This window comes from Cicer arietinum, chromosome 1, assembly GCF_000331145.2.
Source record: "Cicer arietinum cultivar CDC Frontier isolate Library 1 chromosome 1, Cicar.CDCFrontier_v2.0, whole genome shotgun sequence".
NCBI classification, from domain to species: Eukaryota; Viridiplantae; Streptophyta; class Magnoliopsida; order Fabales; family Fabaceae; genus Cicer; species Cicer arietinum.
Window position 1 is genome coordinate 10,815,680 of NC_021160.2, and position 19,861 is coordinate 10,835,540.

General features: G+C 31.5%; 3 protein-coding genes across 5 annotated transcripts in view; all 3 read left to right on the plus strand.

Moving 5' to 3' along the window:
* LOC101512444 (protein GAMETE CELL DEFECTIVE 1, mitochondrial) overlaps positions 1 to 2,757 on the plus strand; it is a 4,954-nt gene extending 2,197 nt beyond the window's left edge. The window contains exon 3 of the mRNA XM_004487859.4: positions 2,289 to 2,757. Within this exon, the coding sequence (XP_004487916.1) occupies positions 2,289 to 2,507 (219 nt within the window). The 3' untranslated portion in view covers positions 2,508 to 2,757. The remainder of the gene's footprint in view (positions 1 to 2,288) is intronic.
* A 6,246-nt stretch (positions 2,758 to 9,003) lies between these two features.
* On the plus strand, positions 9,004 to 11,930 carry LOC101500691 (uncharacterized). The gene is made up of 3 exons (XM_012718262.3): positions 9,004 to 9,162; positions 10,507 to 10,574; positions 10,733 to 11,930. The coding sequence occupies exons 1-3, from the start codon at positions 9,060 to 9,062 to the stop codon at positions 11,690 to 11,692; spliced, it is 1,131 nt and encodes a 376-aa protein (XP_012573716.1). The 5' UTR covers positions 9,004 to 9,059; the 3' UTR covers positions 11,693 to 11,930.
* Positions 11,931 to 12,721: 791 nt separating this feature from the next.
* On the plus strand, positions 12,722 to 19,171 carry LOC101512766 (uncharacterized). 3 transcript variants are annotated; one of them, XM_004487863.4, is made up of 6 exons: positions 12,722 to 12,971; positions 14,079 to 14,195; positions 14,294 to 17,838; positions 17,957 to 18,213; positions 18,307 to 18,464; positions 18,867 to 19,171. In XM_004487863.4, exon 3 carries the CDS (start codon positions 14,315 to 14,317, stop codon positions 17,573 to 17,575), a length of 3,261 nt encoding a protein of 1,086 aa, XP_004487920.1. In that variant the 5' UTR covers positions 12,722 to 12,971; positions 14,079 to 14,195; positions 14,294 to 14,314; the 3' UTR covers positions 17,576 to 17,838; positions 17,957 to 18,213; positions 18,307 to 18,464; positions 18,867 to 19,171. The 3 variants fall into 3 exon arrangements, with proteins under 3 accessions (XP_004487920.1, XP_004487921.1, XP_012573757.1); XM_004487864.4 differs by having other exon boundaries at positions 18,315 to 18,464; XM_012718303.3 differs by having other exon boundaries at positions 14,110 to 14,195.
* Positions 19,172 to 19,861: the final 690 nt, after the last annotated feature.

The following is a 19,861-nucleotide window of genomic DNA, read 5'->3' on the forward strand; positions in this document are numbered from 1 at the left end:
GAGAAGGAAACCAGTTCATATATAAGATACTCACAAACTAATCAAGTCGGAGTTTACATCACCCTAATCAAATTTAATTGAAAACTACGTATAATGTACATACTATATTAGAATGAAGTTGTAAACACAAGAATAGAACTATTATGTGAATATGGTTTGTTGTATGCTGTCAGAAAAGAAAAGTCCCAATAGTAGTAGTAAGTTAGAAGAAAACAATTCCCAATATGCACTTAATATAAACCAAGCCGTTTAGAAATCTTTGGGACTTTAGACAAGACACTAGAACTCTTAAATTCATAAATTCATAAATTCATAAATTCATAAATTCAACCTGAAATATTAGCCAGAACCAGAAGTTACTCAAACGCTTTGAAATATTTGGAAAGTCAAAGATAAACCCGCTGCTGAATTATTTCTATTGCTCCTGCATAGTATGATGTTATTCCCAACTGATGCTGGCTGCTGCTCAATTAGCACATGTATACAATGTATTTTGAAGCTTTGTGTTGCTCATTTGATCAAAATATCTTATGAATATCTGGATGTCTAGATATTATTGGACAAAGCTTGGGCATCAAACTCTTTTGGTTGTACGGATATTAAGACAAATAGTTTAGTTGTATAACTATTGGGATACATAATGTTCCCAATTGTCGTTTCTTTTGAGTAAATTATATATATTGAAAGGGGAAGTCTTGGAGATATAGACGGTTGATTTATTGAATAATGGCATGTTTTGGTGATGCTTTTAGCATCTTGCAAAACTGTATTGAATGACCTTTAGGAACATCCAAATTGTTTGATGGACCATTAATAATGTTGATGTAGTTATCTTTCCAATTTTATTTCTTTTTGGTCTACTATCATTGATTGTTTTTACAGTTTTTCTTCCGGAGAATTTAGCTTTTATTCTTTGTTCTTTTTTACAATGTCTAAGAAAATACTGGATTAGTGGAGATGAAACACTTTGACGCCTATCTACAGTAAAAATGAGGCATACAAAATTTTGTAAATTGTAGAAAGGAAGTACTATATACCTAACTACAACGACAAGTTTCATGAGACTGAGTATATTAAGACAAGGTAACCATATGAATGGTTTCATGTAAGGTAGCTCAACAATGGGGGATATATACATGTTGAATGGTTTGATGAAAGATGACTTTGCACACAAACTTTGTTGATTTCAGAACAGCAGAAATCCTGTCGAAGGCTCTAGAGATGAAATAATTTTGTATTGCACAAATTTTGAACTATATAGGGGATAGATATATGATGGCCATTAGTAGTGTATGATGAAGTCATGTAGATGATATATTCCCATTTGATGAATTGAAAGAATGAGTAAATTGTAAAATATAAACTTGAGTTGTGAAGCTAAGCTTAGGAATTTGGAGTTCTCTGTTGAGTTTAAGTAGAAGTAAGGAGCACATCGTATGCAAGTTTAGCAAAGGTGCAAGTTAATAATGTTTTGAATGTGAAAAATTCAAGATCACATCACACCTTGGTTTAAGATCCATCAACATAATCGGAGGACTGATCATCGATGTGAAAGTTACATGGATTGAAGCTGGTTGATAAAATGAACAAAATGCTTCCAGTGGAACTGCTTGCAAAGTGCCCCCAAAACAGAAAATTTTATTTAACAATTACCAACAATGTTCTATGGTAATGAATGTTGGACTGAGAATTTCAAACAAGCAAAAACAACTATATATGATATTAGAGAGCTAAGTTGCATGAGTGGACATCTAAGGAAAGATATATTAGGATAAAGAGTATTTGGCGGGAAGTTGGAGTAGCACCTACTGAGGGTTGTCTGATTTGGCAACCGGGAGAAGCTTTGGTGAGAAATGCAAATCAAATTGAAGATAGTCCAATTAAAAATGGTTGATTAAGACTTAGTAAAATATTAGGAGAAACCATTAATAATGGACGTTGCTAAGAATGGTTTTCCTGAAAATTCAGTGTTGTATAGAGTCTAGTATCAGTGGTTGATCCACATAATAACTGACCTCCTTAGTCCTTAGTAAAATCAAACTTGGTTGCCATATGGTTTCTTTTCTATTGTTTGATCAAAATTCTTGTCTATGTAAAAGAAAAGTTCAAAAATAGTTCTGGCCTTTACACAAGTATTTATTGTTTGCTGATCAATATACAATTTAAAAAGTACATGAGTGTACTGCTCCCCTAACACCCACAGTCTGTCTATTTTTTTGTCCCATGTGCTGCTGATCTGTATTTTATTGGTTGAACTCACTGAATAATGTGGTTGTGGTTATACACAGGTGGCTGGAGAGGTGAAATGCCACAGGTATAGTCGGCGACGCCCTTCAGATGGATGGACTTTTACTGTAGAGAAAATGGGACCACGGGGGAAGCGTGGAGATGGTGGGGGCTGGAAATTTGCTAGCATGCCTGATGGATCAACCCGACCGCTGAATGAGATGGAGAAAATGTATGTGAAAAGAGAGACTCCACGCCGACGACGCAGGATCCTTCCTTGATTACATTTTTTTTGGCTTTGACTAGCTGTTAACATTAGAATTTTTAGTCCAATGCATCAATTGGTTTCAGATATGCAAATGTATTATTATTTTCCTTTTTTGGGGGGATGAGTTATCAAGGGTGATCTTTTAATTAATCCTCATTATATTGCTCAAGTTATGCACAATGATGTCAATAATTAAGATCTTCTTTGTTGTTAAGATAAAGGTAAAGACCACTAATTTTAATGCATGAAATTTTGTGCTTAAAGTTATGCTTGCGTTCTGTTTATTGAGAAAGAGTGAACTGTATTTAGCCACTTAGTTATCAATGGTGGTATAGGCAAGAAGATATTATACTCTGTAATCTGGCCATAGAAAAAGGTTTGGGTGTTCGGTACCTAAGACTGAACATATCGCCAACTTGACATCCTTTTTTTGAAAGTGGTATTTTGTACCCCTCAAATATACCTCTCATTTAAAGATTTTACATTTGAAATGTCCAAAATACTCTTAATAAAACTGTAAAAATCAAAAAGTTCTCTTGCATTCTCACAAGTTCTGTTTTCTAGAAAAGTGAGTGTTGTTGAATTTTTTTTTTTACCGGAAATTTTAAAATGAATGAAATTTTCGGTAGTTATAAATCAATACAGGAAATTTCATTTTTTGAAATTTTCGGGAGTACCACCCGGAAATTTGAAATATCCGGTATTGATTTTCACTACCGAAAATTCCGGTATTGATTTATAACTATCGGAAAGTTCACCGAAAATTTCATTCCTTTAAAATTTCCCGATGATGCGATTATGTATTAAACTTATAAAAAAAATTTCTTCTCATTTTTTACAATTACAAAATTGTTTATTTAATAAAACAAAAATAATTATAATATTTTAAAAAATTATTATTAATAAATTAAAGAATAAATTAAATTACATAATAAAGTAAATTATATTATTAAAATTTTATATTTTTTAAATATTTTTATTATTATTATTTAATTACATTAATAATATTTTTTATTATTATTATTTATTAGATTGGAATAAAAATAGGAGGGAGTTGTTAAGAAAATAAGTTGTTATTTTATAAAATATTCGCAGAAAAAATAGGAAAGAGTTGTTGAGAAAATATGTTGTTATTTTATTGGCAAAATATTAGGGACACATTATTTATTTTAGCACATGTATTTTTTTAATTCATTTTATTTTATTAATATTATTGTAATTTTTTTTAAAAAATTAAAATAATTAAAATATCAAAATTCTATTATTAAAATAAAATAAAATATGTTCAACGGAGAAAAAAATGCGGTTAAATAGATCTGCCAAAACAAACGACTTGCTATATTATACTAACTTTCTCTTTTTTTTTTCTTGGTCTAATAAATAAAAATAATAAGAATAATAAAAAAAAAAGTTGAATTTGATATATTTTTTTTTCAATTTGTGGTATTTTTTTCTTTAATTTAATGTATTTTGTTTGTTCAATTTAATTTATTTTATTTTATTAATATAATTTACTTTGTTATTGTTGTTATTGTTGTTATTATTATTATTATTGTTATTATTATAAATAAAAAAATCTGTTGTGTTTTTTCATCACTATTTCAAAATAAAAAAATAAAAATTAAATTAAATTAATTGCATACTGGATTTTTTTTATTTTCGGTTAAATAAGTGCCGGATATTTTCAAAAATTAAAATTCCGGTAAGATAAATATAACTACCGGATATTTCAAAAATTTGAAATTTTCGGTAAGGAAAATGTAACTACCGAAAATTTGGCACAAATTTCCGGTATTATAAATATTTTATCCGAAATTTGTTGGCGAAATTTCCGGTAACATAATTGTACTATCGAAAATTTGAAATATGAAATTTCCGGTAGTGAATATTTGTGTACCGAATTTTAATGAAAAAATTTTAAGTACTGAAATTTTGGTTGAAGGGTGAAATTTTAAAGTAATTTTTTTTTTACCATTTAGTGAATGAAAGTTTTAAGGACAATTTTGAATTTTTAACAATTTGAGGGGGTATAAGATTAATTGTGGGGTACAAAAGCCAACTTTCCCTTTTTTTTCAAGTGTGCTGGTGCGTTTTTGGATGTGATTAATTTTTGTAGAATATTTTTTATAATCTTAATAATATTTTGGTATGAGTTATTTTGAACACAAGAAATACAAATCATTCAATTGAATTTAGAAAGCTTGCTAGGTGGGTTTGAGACCTAAAATGAAAAGGAGCGTCCATGTTTGACAACTAAATAGCATATGTGAATACTCTCAGCTTTTCATCTTTGTCTTGTGACCTTCAAAAGATTAGAAGGATAATTTCATATATAAGTTTCAATGTAAGGTATAATGGAGTAGTTTTTCATCCTTGTCTTGCAACTTGCAGAAGATTATTAGCGTATTTTCATATATATATATATATATAAGCTTCAATGTAGTGTATAATGGAAAATTTTGTTTAAAAAGGAGATATATTGGGAAAATAATCTGATTGTCTCTCTTGGTTTTCAATTTTCATTTTCAAATATCAACAACTAAAATTATTTTCGTTTTACATTCATTACATATACTAGACTTTTGAAGAGATAGCTAGACCTCTGTCAAGGTGCGACGGAGGATGACGATGAGAGCTCCTTGAGAGTGGTTGAGGTCGTTGAAGGATTGCTGCCAAAGTTTATCGATGCACACACATTGAAAGTTGTCTTTTGGACCCCCAATTAACCATATACCCCCCTCCCCCAATTTACAATTTTTTGGTTGAAATATCCAAAATACCCTTAATAAAACAGTAAAAACAAAAAAAAATTACTCATACTCCCACATTTAAAATTTCTGGAAAAGTGAGTATTGATAAAAAAGAAAATTTATCGAAAATTTAAGGAGGAATGAAATTTTTAATAGTTATAAATCAATATCGGAAATTTGAAATTTCTGATATGTTCACCGAAAATTTCATTTCTTATTGAAATTTCTGGTATATTTTAATTTTTTTTATATATTTTTGTTTACATTTATTTTTTATTCAATTTTTTTAGCGAGGACCAAATGAGCAAGAAACAGACGTTGAACATTCTCGAGTTCGACCTCCTACATAATCAAATATGAGAGCTATAGTTGAAAAAAGAACGAAGAAATGCAGGCACATGAGTTTGAGCAAAATCTTGTGTTTGATGAAGAGCAGGATCAACAACACCAAGATCATGCGTTTGATGATGAACATGATCAGCAACACCAGTTTGAACACGAGCATCATCAGTAGCATGAAGAACCTATATTTCCTGGAGGTCCTTACAATCTTTCTTTCCTTAAGAATTATGAGCACCATATTGCAATTAATGTGTGGAATGGACAGGTTGGTAAATAATTTATTTTATTACATATTATAATATAGAAAAATATGTGTATTTAATATATTACAAAGCTGATTTTAGGATAAATGTAAGTTATTTTAGGTTACTACAACGCTGATTTTAATGAAATAATTGTGTATTTATATTATAGGTTACCATGTGTTATTTTTAATTAAACAGGATAGACGTGCCTTAAAAGTTGTTTCAAATGGCAAAAAGCAAGACAAATTCATTGATATCAGATATGTATTACCTGCTCAGATAGATCATTGGATTATTATATCTGGATTACGTCATCTGCGAATATGTAGTTTGCACATGATTTACGGTAATCTGATATCTGCTTTTGTTGAGAGATGACACGCAGAGGCTAGCTCATTTCACCTGCCATTTGGTGAAATGACTATTACTCTTGACGATGTTAGAGGTCTTTTGAGCATCTCATGTTCTGGGGAGTTTTTCACACCTCCCACTAATGTCAATGAAGATTTTGCAGTTGTTGCTGTTGTTGAGTTATTGGGAGTTGCTTATGATGAAGTTGTAACTGGAACTAGGACCAATAGAGGTGCCTCATATAGTTTTGAGTGGTTGAAAGCTGTATTTTTTAAGCAACTTCATGAAGGACGATATGACTGTGCAGCGAGGGCATGCCTACTTCATTTGGTAGGGTGTACCATTCTAGCTGATAAAAGTTTTTCCTTTGTATCTGCAAAATATTTGCTTTTGTTTCAAGACCTTGATACTTGTTGTAAATGGGCATGGGGACCAGCTGCACTTGTTGTTTTATATGACTATCTTAGAGATAGTACACTGCCTGCAACGAAGCAGATTGGATGATATTTATCTCTATTTCAGGTACTATTATATTTGTTATACTTATTATATTGTTATTACGATAAGATTCTTATTTAATTATTTGTATTTTTTTTTAATTATTTACTGACATGGATTTATCAGCATTTCCCTGACATTTGTAAACGGGATATGGATGAGCCTATATCTTCAATGCCACAGATGTTTCGGTGGACTGCAAAACAAACATCAGGGAACGTTGCATTTATATAGCAAAGTTGGATGCTTTAAGAGATACTGATATTATCTTGATGAGAACTCTATGACACAATTTCAGTCTGTGTCGGTGTTTACAGGATACATCCGTTGGTGTTCCACAATGGTACCGCATTTACCAAAGAGGTGCATACATCAGTTTGGGTATACTCGGCACATCTCTCCTACACCACTGATGCTCATTGTACGTGATGTTGATGCTGAATAGAGTATGTATAGGAACTATGTACGATCACTTCGTACTAAATTGCATCCAGCTGGATATCCACATGAGTGTGTTGAGGGATACATTCATTGGTACTATAGGATATCTCATCCTCGGATAATCCCTTACGTTGCTGCAGATGTTGGTGTTGGTCCTAGTTATGATGCTGATGTTGGTCCTGGTCCTAGTCATGATGTTGGTCCTAATCATGATGTTGGTCCAGATACTAGGTGTACACGGTGTCACGAAATGGGTGGTCTTATACAGCTGAGTTTAGATTTACATATAGGTGGTCCTGAAGATGAGATGTGTGTCTTATTAGAGAGAGCTTTACACATTTCTAACATATCTTTCTTTAATATATATTGTTATGAATTTGAGTTTATTTAAATATTTAAGTTATGAATTTGATGAAATTTGCATTATATTGAAGATAATAATTAATTTTATGAATTTTGTTTGAAAATTTTGATGAACTTTTTTATTTTTTGTAAAAAAAGATGACATTGTTGATATTTTAAAACATAAAAGATCATCACTTAAAATTAGAATAAAAGATCAAATCGAAAAGAAAAAACAAAAGATAATGAGTAAAACGTTAACTGAAATTAAGTTAAGGGACCACAAGTGCTATTTAGCCGAAAAAGAAATAACCATCTTATAAAAAAAATTCACAAATCAAAATTATTCAACCATATATTTTTTCTTAACTATATATTATTTTTTATCTTCCCACTATGAATATAAGATATGAGAGCACTAAATAAATCAATATTAAAAAAATCAAATTGCCTTCTTTAATTTTAAACATTGGAAAAAACATACACAAAAAATATAATGAACAAATATTTGTCATTGATAAATATTAAAAATACAATGAATAAATATTTATAACTGGTGCATAAAAAAAAAGGGGGAAAATATGTGGCTACAATAAATATATTAAAAAAATGTATCACAAATATTTGACAGTTATAAATAAAAAAACATTAGACAAATATTTGTTGTTAATAAATTTTAATAAAATGCAGGACAAATTTATGTCATTGATAAATATTATAAAAATAACATAGAAAAAGTATTTATCAATGAAATATAAAAATCAGACTCACCCAACCATATAAATATTTATAATTGTTAAATAAAAAAAGATGAGGTAAATATTCATCTATTATAAATAAATAAACAAATTTATGATTGACATATATTTAACTGTGATAAATAAAAAGACATAGAACAAATATTTGTTATTAATAAATTTTAATAAAATATTAAACAAATATATGTCATAAATAAATATTAAAAATATAAGATAAATATTTATCAATAATAAATATTAAAATAACAGAATAAATATTTATTATTGATACATAAAAAATATATAAAATAAATACTATGAGATAAATTTCTGTTATAAATAAATAAAATATAAAATAAATATCCGTCAATAAATAAAAGGTTAAATTACATTCGTGGTCCTTTAACTTAATTTCAGGTAACGTTTTAGTCCTTTATCTTTTTTTTTTCCGACTTAGTCCTTTATTTTAATTTTAAATGACAATTTGATATTTTATGTTTTAAAATTTTAACAACGTTATCCTTTTTTAAACAAAAATTCAAAAAAAAAATTCAATCAAAACTCATAAAATTAATTATATTCTTCAATATAATACAAATTTCATCAAATTCTTAATGCAAATCTTCAAATAAACTCATATTTTCATACTTTATTTGATATTATTAGAAATTAATAAAGGACTAAATCGGGAGAAAAAAAAAAAAGATAAAGGACTAAAATGTTACCAGAAATTAAGTTAAAGGACCACAAATGTAATTTAGCCTAAATAAAATGAGATTTTTTATTTGATGTTTAAACACCGGTTCTTTAAGAAAAATAACAAAACGCTGATTCCGGAACTGCACCACCGCGGCGGAGGATGAAAGGAGCGGCGGCGGAAGTTGCAGTGTTTGCCGACACAGATTTGGGCACTCGCATTGCTTTCAATGTTCCTTCCCACATTACAGCCGGAGCATTCAAAAGTAAGAAGAGCCTTTCAGTTTTATTCTCTTCGTTTCAACTAGGTCACTAAAAGATAAATAAAATTGATGATTATGTTTCATGTGTTTTATTATTCTAAGTAGTTTTGTCCTTGTTTGTGTCATTTTAGTACATTCTAGAATAATGTCTTACTAATGTTTGATAATATGACTTTGAGGATTGGATTAGTTTAGCACAAAATTGCTTCTAGTGTGTGACACGCATTGGTCGATACATGTGGTTATATTCAATCACTTTCGTTTTCAAATTATTATCGGTGTCTAGTGTCATTGTTGGTGTTGTGTCTCTATGAGTGCTTCATAGGTTATGTGTATTTTTGCCTCTACACGTTTATGATAGGAATGAGAATCTTTTGCACTGGCTTATATAGATACAGTTTTAGCTCATAAGCATTTATTCATTGGTTCAGATATTATACTATTTTTCCTCACATTAAGCATTAATCAGCTTCTTTTTCTATAAATTTCCTTTTTAACTCCAATCAAATCCTGGCTCTCAATCAACATGGACTAGCCTTAATTATAGCTCTATTGTCTAGCAGGTTTGAAAGATTATAAAATATATACTGCATTACTGTACTTTCAAGTACAGTGAAGCTGTAGCAATCTTTGAGTTTAAAAATAAAAAAAGATGAAATCTAGTGTGTTGTTTAATGATTAATATTATTTTAATGGAAAATGCTCTGTACTTGGATCAATAAGTTTTTATATGGAAGTTTGATGTGTTTTGGAGATTAGCACTGCATGACAATGTATTTGCAATCTATGATAGTATCAACTCATACTAGTCAACAGTGCCAGAGTTTCATTTTAATCAATTTTCAATATATTGTTTAAGGGGAGATGATCTTGTTGAATTTAGATGGCACTGTTGACTACTGACTAGCCCCCTCTAATTATTTCAGATTTTCAGGGTGAATACAGACTTTTGTGGATTTTATAAATGATGCCTTCTTCTACTATTGTTTGTAGAGATATTATAGATATATGAAATTTAAACCAATGTAGTATTGGCTAATAGCATAGAGTTTAAGTAAGATGCAAATTTTGCTGATTTATAGACAAATTTTCACCGTATCTTGGATGTATCTATGTAGTTGTTGGTTGTGGTGCTTTAGTACATAATGAAGAGTAATGTGATAAACATATTTTCTATGAAAACATGTAGTAAAAGGGATGTTTTCTTAGTGACTTAAGGAAATCTTAAATTGTAATAAATGGCTTGTTATTGTTTACAAAAGAACAGGCATTGATGATATTGCTGTTCAACCTTGAGTATATCAGGTTCTGACAAGAAAATTAATCAATGCAATTATTGTTGTGCAGGAGATTTTGAGAAAGTGCACTTCACTTGTTTACCAGACATAGGAGAGATCCAAGTTCATGGATTAATGGTATGCGCTTTATGTTTTAGTATGTGTCTTTTTTTAGTTTCTGCTACAAGGAGTTTGTCATAATCTTATTACTGCATATTTTGCTGCGTTTTAGTATGTCTTTTTTAGTTTCTGCTACAATGAATTTGTGATGATCTTATTACTGCATATTTTGCTAGGTGTGGCGAAAATCATGCTTCTACTCCCTGCCTGATTCCCTGCCTATAAAGTATGTTTTCCCGAGGATGAGAGAAATGTGGTTTCTTCATGTAGAAGCGAGTCATTTAAAATGTTTGCAAGTTCCATGTTTACCCCATGATGATGCGGCTGTTGTTTCAAAACACCGAGACTTAACGACGTATGACTGCGAAAATGAAAATAAGACAAGATACAACAGTGAGGAAAAGAAAGAGGAAGGGTTGCATCCGTGTGCATATCTATCAGAAGAGAATGAAGCTATTAGTCACGTTCCAAACAAAAAGCGTAATTCTCATGAAAATTACAAGCAGCATGAAGCCAGTGGAATGTCAGAAAGATACTCCTGCAGATCTGTAGACAAATCTACAAGCACTGCAAGTAAGAGTCGATGTGTAATGCCGGAGAATAAAGTTGAAAATCGGCTTGAGTTGCGTGCTAACTCAATGCAAGAAAGTCCGAGTAAGATGTCAACACAAGTCGTATCAGTCAGCGGTATAATCAACAAATATTTTTCAGGTTTCAATGGCATTAACAATTTTAGCACCTCTTCAAACTCAGCTGTTACATCAAGAGTTGTTCATAGTGAGATTGAAGTTCAATCACACACCAGATCACAAAGTTGCTCAAAGAAAAAAAATGTTTCATTACCACAGTTCACTCCCAAAACACCTCCACATGTGTTGCATGGTCCATTGCATGTTGACTTGGTTTCCATGAAATCAGGTAGAAAAACTAGAAGATCCAAAGTTGGGAAATGTAGCAAGACTAGAAAATCCATAGTGGGGAAACGTCTTCTTTCAGCTTCAAAGAGTCTTGGGGTTTCTATTACTAAGCATAGTCCTGCACTTTCTTTTAGTAAATTCAAAGATAAAAAACTACTAGAGGAAAAATCTCAAATTCGTGGTTCAATATTTTCTATCTGTGACAGTGATGATGATTGACATTATTAAGTGTTGTTGACTGTCAAAAGGGTGTAAATAAGAAAATGGTGTAATTTTAAGTTATGGATCACAAGAAAGCAAGCAGATATGCAATTGTCTAGAAGTTTGTTTACTATTTTGTTACAAGGGTATCAGAGATAATTTTATTAGTTCTCTTGAATCCGGATTCTCTCCATTAATAAATGTATACAGCTACACAAAGTAATCAATTTCGTCCATTGATTTGAGATTCAATAAATCAATTTTAAACAATTTCGACTATTGATTTATATCTGACAATTGAAGATGGTAATCGGGTGACACGGTTATGGCAGATAATCCATTTTCAGTTTTCAAATGTTAGTCTATACATGTAGGCTTCAATCTTATAGCTACTTTACAAAATCTGACGTGTCTTTATGAATTGTTTAGTTTTCAGTTTGTGTAGGATTGTTAAGTCAATACACTTCATGGCAATAGGTAAAATTGTACTCATCTATTTTTTTTTTACAGGAAAATTGTACTCGTCTATTAGACAATCGTCCAACATTATTTTATTTGTTTTATCGTAATATTTGAATTTCTCTTTCTCATACACATAACGTGATTTTATTTTTATAAATAAATTGTTTTAAATTCGTACGTAGCAATGGCAACTTCTGGTTTGGATGTGAATTCATATAAAGTTTATAAAAATATTTTAATAAAATTATTGATTTTTTAAAAAAGTTTTAATTGATACATACGGTAAGTCAATTATAATAATTAAATTAATAAAAATATTTAATTTTTATCATAATTATCTCTAAAGTCACGTTTATGAGATGAATAATTGTGATATTTAGATAATATAAAATATTTTATATATTATGTGATATTTTTTTTCAAATGATAATAAATTCAATTAATTTAATATTTGTTAAAAATATTAATTTTACATAAAATTTTACAAAAAAAAAATTTAAACCTAAGACAATTTTCTTGATATCTTCTTCTCTTGAATATGAATGTTATTGTAAATTCTGATTGACATCGTTGAAGAGAATTGTTGATACTCTTCTATTGTCGGGTGAAGTTTGTATTAATTTATGAAATATGAATGTTTCCTAAAATGAATATTTTTACTACTTTCTTAAAATAGATTCTCTACAGTCAAAATATGAACTTGAACCCAAAGTTTCACTCACACTTTCAGTTATCTTCTTCCTCCATCTCCTCACCTCACCTCACATAGCAGCGTGAGTGCCACTGTCTACCTTCACTCTCCACTCTAACCCTTCCTCCATTCTTCTTCTAAGAGGTAACTAAACCCACACTTACACTGATTTTTTATTTTCTATCTTAACCGTTTATTATTTCTTTGTTTTATTAGACTTCGTTGAGCTTGAATTTGTGTTAATGCGAAAAACTCCATTGTTAGGGTTTGGTACTGTCAATTCAATTTTTTTCATTAACCTTAAGCACTACAGACTTAGAATTTCATGAAGAAAGGGTTTGGCTAATTTATTACCAACTGCGTGCCTCTGTTTTCCCCCAAAATTCAACTGTATATATTATAACTTGGTAATGCTTATTTGGGGTTATAGCCAATTTCACAATTTCGTGGCCTTACTGTAATCAATATGCATTGTTTCTGTTTAACTTTATATCGAACTTTATATCAATATGCATTGTTTCTGTTTAACTCCTAAATGATAATATCAATAAGCCCCTCTTTATTCTTTCTACCTTCTTTGTCTTATATCTCTTTCTTACACTATCCCTCTCTAAACCCACATTTAGGAGTCAAACAGTTGGACTTTGTGTATTTGGAGTACAACTATGAACTTTGGATATATTTTGGAGTCTCACAGTTGGATTTGACATCCTCTGTTATTTGATAAAATTTGATAATGGTGCTACATTGAGGATTTTATATTATCTTTTGCATTGTGCAATGAATTTTTGCGTGTGTTGGTTATCTGTGTGATTTGAGTCCCTAAGATGGGATTTATTAACTTGTTCTGAGGGGATTTGGCAATTCGGTTTTTTAGGAGTTTGAGGTATAAGGAAACCTTGATAAACATACACGTGGTTTCAATATTTGTATTTTGTTGTAGTGAATTGGATTAATTAACTTGTTTGAAGCAACTTTTTTATTAATCGGTTTAAAGGGTTGGATTGGAGGTAAGTGGAAACCTTAGTTCAGGGTTTTGACATGTAATTAACTGGTTTTCAATTTTGGTGCTTTTTTTTTAGCTTTGTTTTATGTTTATTTGATGAACTATGATACTTTGATGAACTATGATACACGTGGTTTCAAATTATTAGACAATTATCCATTATAATTTTTCATTTCCCCAAAATATGAACTTGAAGTAGTTGAGCTTACTGGTTAACGACCTCACTCAAAATCTTGAATTTGCAGAATATCAATATGCATTGTTTCTGTTTGGCAGAAATGATAATAGCTACAATGGCTTTATTCTCAAACAAATGAATCAATCATTTTTCACTTTTTCAACAGTTTCCACTATCATTCAAGGTAAGCCCCTCTTTATTCTTTCTAACTTCTTTGTCTTATATCTCTTTCTTACACTATCCCTCTCTAAACCCACTTCTCCTTTTGTTTCTCATTTTCAGTATAAAGTTTGTAATCAATCTATGGTTTTGGATATGGAGAAAAGTATTTATACCTTTTTAACTCTACACCGTTGGGAGTCTCTGAATCACATGAATTATAGGTTGGGTTCTCTTAGGCCTGTTCATGGAATGTTAGCTTTGAAATTCCTCAATTGGGTCATCAAGCAACCTAATTTAGAGATGAAACATCTAACTCATATCATTTCCACTACCACCCATATACTTATTAGAGCTAGAATGTACAATTTTGCCAAAACAACGTTGAAACATATGTTACATATGCCTATTGGTTTCAACAATGTTTTTGGTGCTTTGATGGAGACATACCCTTTTTGTAATTCAAACCCTGCTGTTTTTGACCTACTCATTAGGGTTTGTTTGAGGGAAAAGATGGTTGGAGATGCTGTACAGACTTTTCACTTGATGGGTTTTCGAGGGTTGAAGCCATCAGTGTATACTTGTAATATGGTGCTGGGTTCGTTGGTAAAGGACCATAAGGTTGATTTGTTTTGGTCCTTTTTCAAAGGAATGCTTGAAAAGAAGGTTTGTCCGAATGTTGCTACATTCAATATACTGTTGAATGCTTTGTGCGAACGTGGGAAGTTTAAAAGTGCTGGCTTTCTGTTGAGGAAAATGGAAGGAAGCGGTCATTTTCCAACTACGGTCACTTACAATACTTTGCTTAATTGGTATTGCAAGAAAGGAAGGTATAAGGAGGCGTCTGAGCTTATTGACTCAATGGCATCTAAGGGTATTGCGGCAGATGTTTGTACATATAATGTGTTGATAGATAATTTGTGCAGAAAAAGCAGGAGTGCGAAAGCTTATTTAATATTGAAAAGGATGAAGAAGAATAAGGTGAATCCTAGTGAGATAACATATAATACTCTTATTAACGGATTTGTTAAGGAGGGGAAGATTGGAGTTGCTACAAAAGTTTTTGAGGAGATGTCATCGTGTAACTTGTTGCCGAACAGTATTACTTACAACACTTTGATTGTTGGGAACTGTAGCAATGGCAACATTGAGGAAGCATTGAGACTTTTTGACGTGATGGTTGTGCATGGTTTGAGACCTAATGAAGTGACATACGGAGCTCTTTTAAATGGGCTATCCAAGCACGCTGAATTTGGATTGGTTTCTAGTGTTCTTGAGAGAATGAGGATGGATGGCACGAGAGTTGGTCATATAAGTTATACGGCAATGCTAGATGGATTGTGTAAGAACGGCCTGCTTGAAGAAGCTGTACAGTTGCTGGATGATATGTTAAAAGTTTCTGTCAATCCTGATATTGTTACGTTTTCAGTACTCATTAATGGATTTCTCAGGGTGGGGAAGATAAATAATGCAAAGGAGATAATGTGTAAAATGTACAAGGCCGGACTTGTGCCAAACAGCGTTTTGTATTCGACATTAATCTACAACTACTGCAAGATGGGAAACCTTAAAGAGGCATTAAATGTTTATGCAGTTATGAACCGCAGTGATCATGTTTCAAATCTCTTTACATGTAATCTATTGGTTGCAACTTTTTGTAGATGCGGGAGACTTGAAGAAGCTGAGTATTTTATGGACCACATGTGCAGGATAGGTCATGATCCTAGCTCTGTTACTTTTGATTGCATTATAAATAGTTATGGAAATTCTGGTGACACGTTAAAAGCATTATCTATGTTTGATAGAATGAATAATTTAGGCTATTTACCAAGTCAGTTCACATACGAGGGTCTATTGAGAGGACTTCTTATTGGCGGACATATTAATGAAGCCAAAATACTTCTGAATAGACTTAATAGTATTCCTTATGCCATTGGTAATCTTTTCTACAACACAATGCTTACTTTGGCTTCAAGATCAGGAAATTTATCAAATGCCGTTGCCCTTGTTAATGAGATGGTTGTGAATAATTTTGTGCCAGACAGTTATACATACACTAGTCTTATTGCAGGACTATGCAGAAAGGGTAAAATGGTTGCCGCACTCCTTTTGTTGGGGAGGGCAACTGAAAAAGGATTATTATCTCCAAATCTTGCTGTTTACACTAGTTTAGTTGATGGTCTTCTTAAGGAAGGACATACAAAAGCTGCTTTATATATTTTTGAAGATATGCTGAATGAAGGTGTTCACCCGGATACCATTGCATTCAATGTTCTTATGGATCGATACTCTCGGAAGGGGAAAATGTCGAAGGTAAGTGATATCCTTTCAACAATGAGGAGTAGAAATTTATGCTTCAACTTGTCTACTTACAACATTCTCCTGCATGGATATTCAAAGAGGAATGACATGTCAAGATGTTCTGTGTTATACAATGACATGATCAGACATGGTTTTGTGCCTGATAGGTTAACGTGGCACTCTCTTATTCTTGGATATTGCAAGTCCGGATCATTGGATGTTGCTGTAAAAATGTTAAGAAGGATGATGATTGAAGGTTTCGAAGCTGATTGTTTTACGTTTAACATGCTTGTTAGTAAGTTATGTGAACGGAACGAGATAAAAATGGCCTTTGATTTGGTAAAACAAATGAATGTGTTAGGAGTTACTCCTGACGTAGATACATACAATGCCCTTTTTAACGGATTCATTAGAACTTGTGCTTTTGATGAAGCCCATTGTATTCTGCAAGCCTTGTTGGAAAATGGTTATGCTCCTACATGTAAACAATTTATCACTTTAATTAATGGCATGTGTAGAATAGGAAATATAAAAGGAGCAATGAAGCTGCAAGATGAAATGAAAACACTTGGGGTCAGCTCCGAAAGTGTTGCTATGAGCGCTATCATTAGAGGGCTTGCACGTTCAAGGAAGACTGACGACGCTATTCGCATTCTTGATATCGTGCTTGAGATGCAAATCATTCCAACTGTTGCTACTTTCACTGCATTAATGCACACCTATTGTAAAGAAGCTAATGTTGCTAAGGCATTGGAGTTGAGGAGTTTGATGGAACAATGTCATGTGAAGCTTGATGTTGCTGCATACAGCGTTCTTATATCTGGTCTATGTGCCGATGGTGATATTCAAACTGCTTTTAAACTTTATGAAGAAATGAAACAAAGTGATCTTTGGCCTAATACTTCTATATACATGGTTCTTATTGATTCATTTTGTGCTGGAAATTATCATATTGAGAGTGAAAAGCTGTTGAGAGATTTACAGACCAGAGAATTGATGTCTTTAGATTTGTATGGAGGCACTGAAAGACTTAATGAATTATTGATGATTGCAAGGAAAGAATTAATTCATATGAGGTACAAAACAAGAAGAAAATATGGCTAATCGCAGGATGGTTTTTTCTGTTTCTAGAATGTAAGTTGATGAAGAGGAGATTGATGACCTACCACCTCAAAATTTAGACCTTCAAAAATAGCTGAATGTAATCCTAAGATTACAGAATATGTTGCAGCTGCACAGTGCAGACAGAAGCTGCATGATGAAGTTCTAGAAGAGTGGGAGTTGTCGTTTCTCGATTCTGCACTTGTTCAAGTTTTTATGTCATCGTGTGTACCATAAAGAAATATTTTCAGTCTCGTGATCATGAGGTTAGAACTTTGTTTAATACTTATGAAAATTTAAATACTGCACTTCATGTTGGTTTCTCTGAATGTCTGTCTTTGTTATTTGGTTTTATTACATCAAATTCTTATTCCATGATTTCAGGGAAAAGTGAAGGAAGGTGCAAAAAGTTCTGGAGTTCCTCTAGTGAGTGGAAAGTATACATATTATCGCAAGAAGCTGCCACGGAAAGAGTTTGGCTCCTGTCAGTCTGTTGTAAAAGATGAATCAGGGCCAGAGAGGAAAGCAGTCTCTGGCTAAGTTAAGGAAACTTGTTTTTCAAAATAGTTGCTATTATACATGGAAAGGCTAGAAGAAGTATACATCTTCTAAAACTAGCCAGAAAGTATTGAAGTTTGCGGGTACAGTTCAAAGAAAATAATTTTTCATGTTAAGTTGTCATTGTTTTTATGATTATATACTTCTATTTAGGAATAAAAGTTGTCACTTTCCAGTTATTCAGATGATGTTACGAATGTTTTGAAGTCCAATGAGAAGAGGCTTTCTGCGTCAACTGATAATAGTGTTAGCATGAAGGTGGTAAAAAGCAATAACTCTGATGGCACCACTGAAAGGAAGAACACTGGTCATATCTCCAGAGAGAAACTAATTGGTAGGTTTATGGCATGTTCTTATTGGATCTTGTTGTTTCTTAGCTTCTTGTTCCTTGTTGAAATTACTTGATTGTTGTCAAATGTCTTCATTAGTTTTCAGGATAAATTCATTTATTTTGTTTTTCGTTTGTCGTTCTATTAGTAACCCAAGAAATGGATTCCAAAGAAATACTGTAACACTTTTTATTTAAACTATATGAAATAACGAGAGCTAGCTCTCCTACACTGGTTATAAAACCAATCAAACTAAGATTTTTAAAAGATTCTTTCTAAAGGGCTGGGAGCCTCTATTTAATGAGTTCCAGATTAATAACAGACACAAAAACAGTTAAGACTTTTACAACTACTAACAAGCTCATTATTATCTCTATTTCTATATCCTAACACATTCCCATTTGCAGCAACAAATAAAGTATCAAAATAAAAAAGGAATCTTAAAACACATGGTGTGACGTCATCACATCCTGCTAAGGTTTTGATAATGGTGATAATGCTTTTAGGCAAGTCCGGCTGTATTTATCATTGCATTTTGTTCAATGTCATGTACAAATTGCCATTTTGCAGTTTCTAGCTGTATTCATGATTTTGCTTTTTGTTCGATGTCATGTAAAAATTTCCTTTCCTTTTTGCAGTTTCTACCAAATGCATAATGTTTTGATTCTAGACTTTCAATTTTCATATATGGAAAAAAGGGCTTGTAGTTTCTTATTGCTTGTATTCTTATAAAGGAGGTTTTCTTATAATATTTGATATTTATAATATGTATCATTTTTGGGTCGGGTTTCAGTACACTCATAGAATGTGTGTTGTCATGCAATCAGGGATATGTGACCGTCTGATTGAGATCAGATATTGCAAAGTCGGTAGTTTTAGTTTCAAAAAATCAAAATATACTTATTTTTGGATTGTCCGTTCAAGATCGGACAGTCACCAACTGCACGACTGAATGCATTTTGTGATTGCACAGGGTTGATAGGAAGAATCATCAATTTCATTAACGTCGTTGGTAAGCAATTCACTTTAAAAGTGTAAAATGGATGCCAAATAAGTTTTTTATCCAAACATTATACGAACACATGCAACGCCAATGAGAATAGAAATAAGTGTTAGTTGAGGTGCGTAGGACTTTCACTTATCGTAGGCGAAGACAAAAGTCACAGTCAATACATTGCATTTGACATCTTTTTTTTTTTATCTTTAAGCAAATATTTTTAATGAATTTATCTTTTCGTTTATACTAATTACTTTTTTAATGTAAGTATGCATATTATGTTTAATACTAATATTTTGTTTTAATATCTTTTTCATTGTATTTAAAGAATAAACGACACATTTTGAAAAAAAATAATAATATAAACAAAAAATTTAACATGACATTAGAATTTTTTTTAAATGC

Excerpts from the sequence above, each read along its gene's own strand:
- LOC101500691 (XM_012718262.3), top strand. The coding sequence starts at position 9,060 with ATGAAAGGAGCGGCGGCGGAAGTTGCAGTGTTTGCCGACACAGATTTG. Across the intron at positions 9,163-10,506 it reads TACAGCCGGAGCATTCAAAA|GAGATTTTGAGAAAGTGCAC; the intron begins GTAAGAAGAGCC and ends ATTGTTGTGCAG. Across the intron at positions 10,575-10,732 it reads TCCAAGTTCATGGATTAATG|GTGTGGCGAAAATCATGCTT; the intron begins GTATGCGCTTTA and ends ATATTTTGCTAG.
- LOC101512766 (XM_004487863.4), top strand. The coding sequence starts at position 14,315 with ATGGTTTTGGATATGGAGAAAAGTATTTATACCTTTTTAACTCTACAC.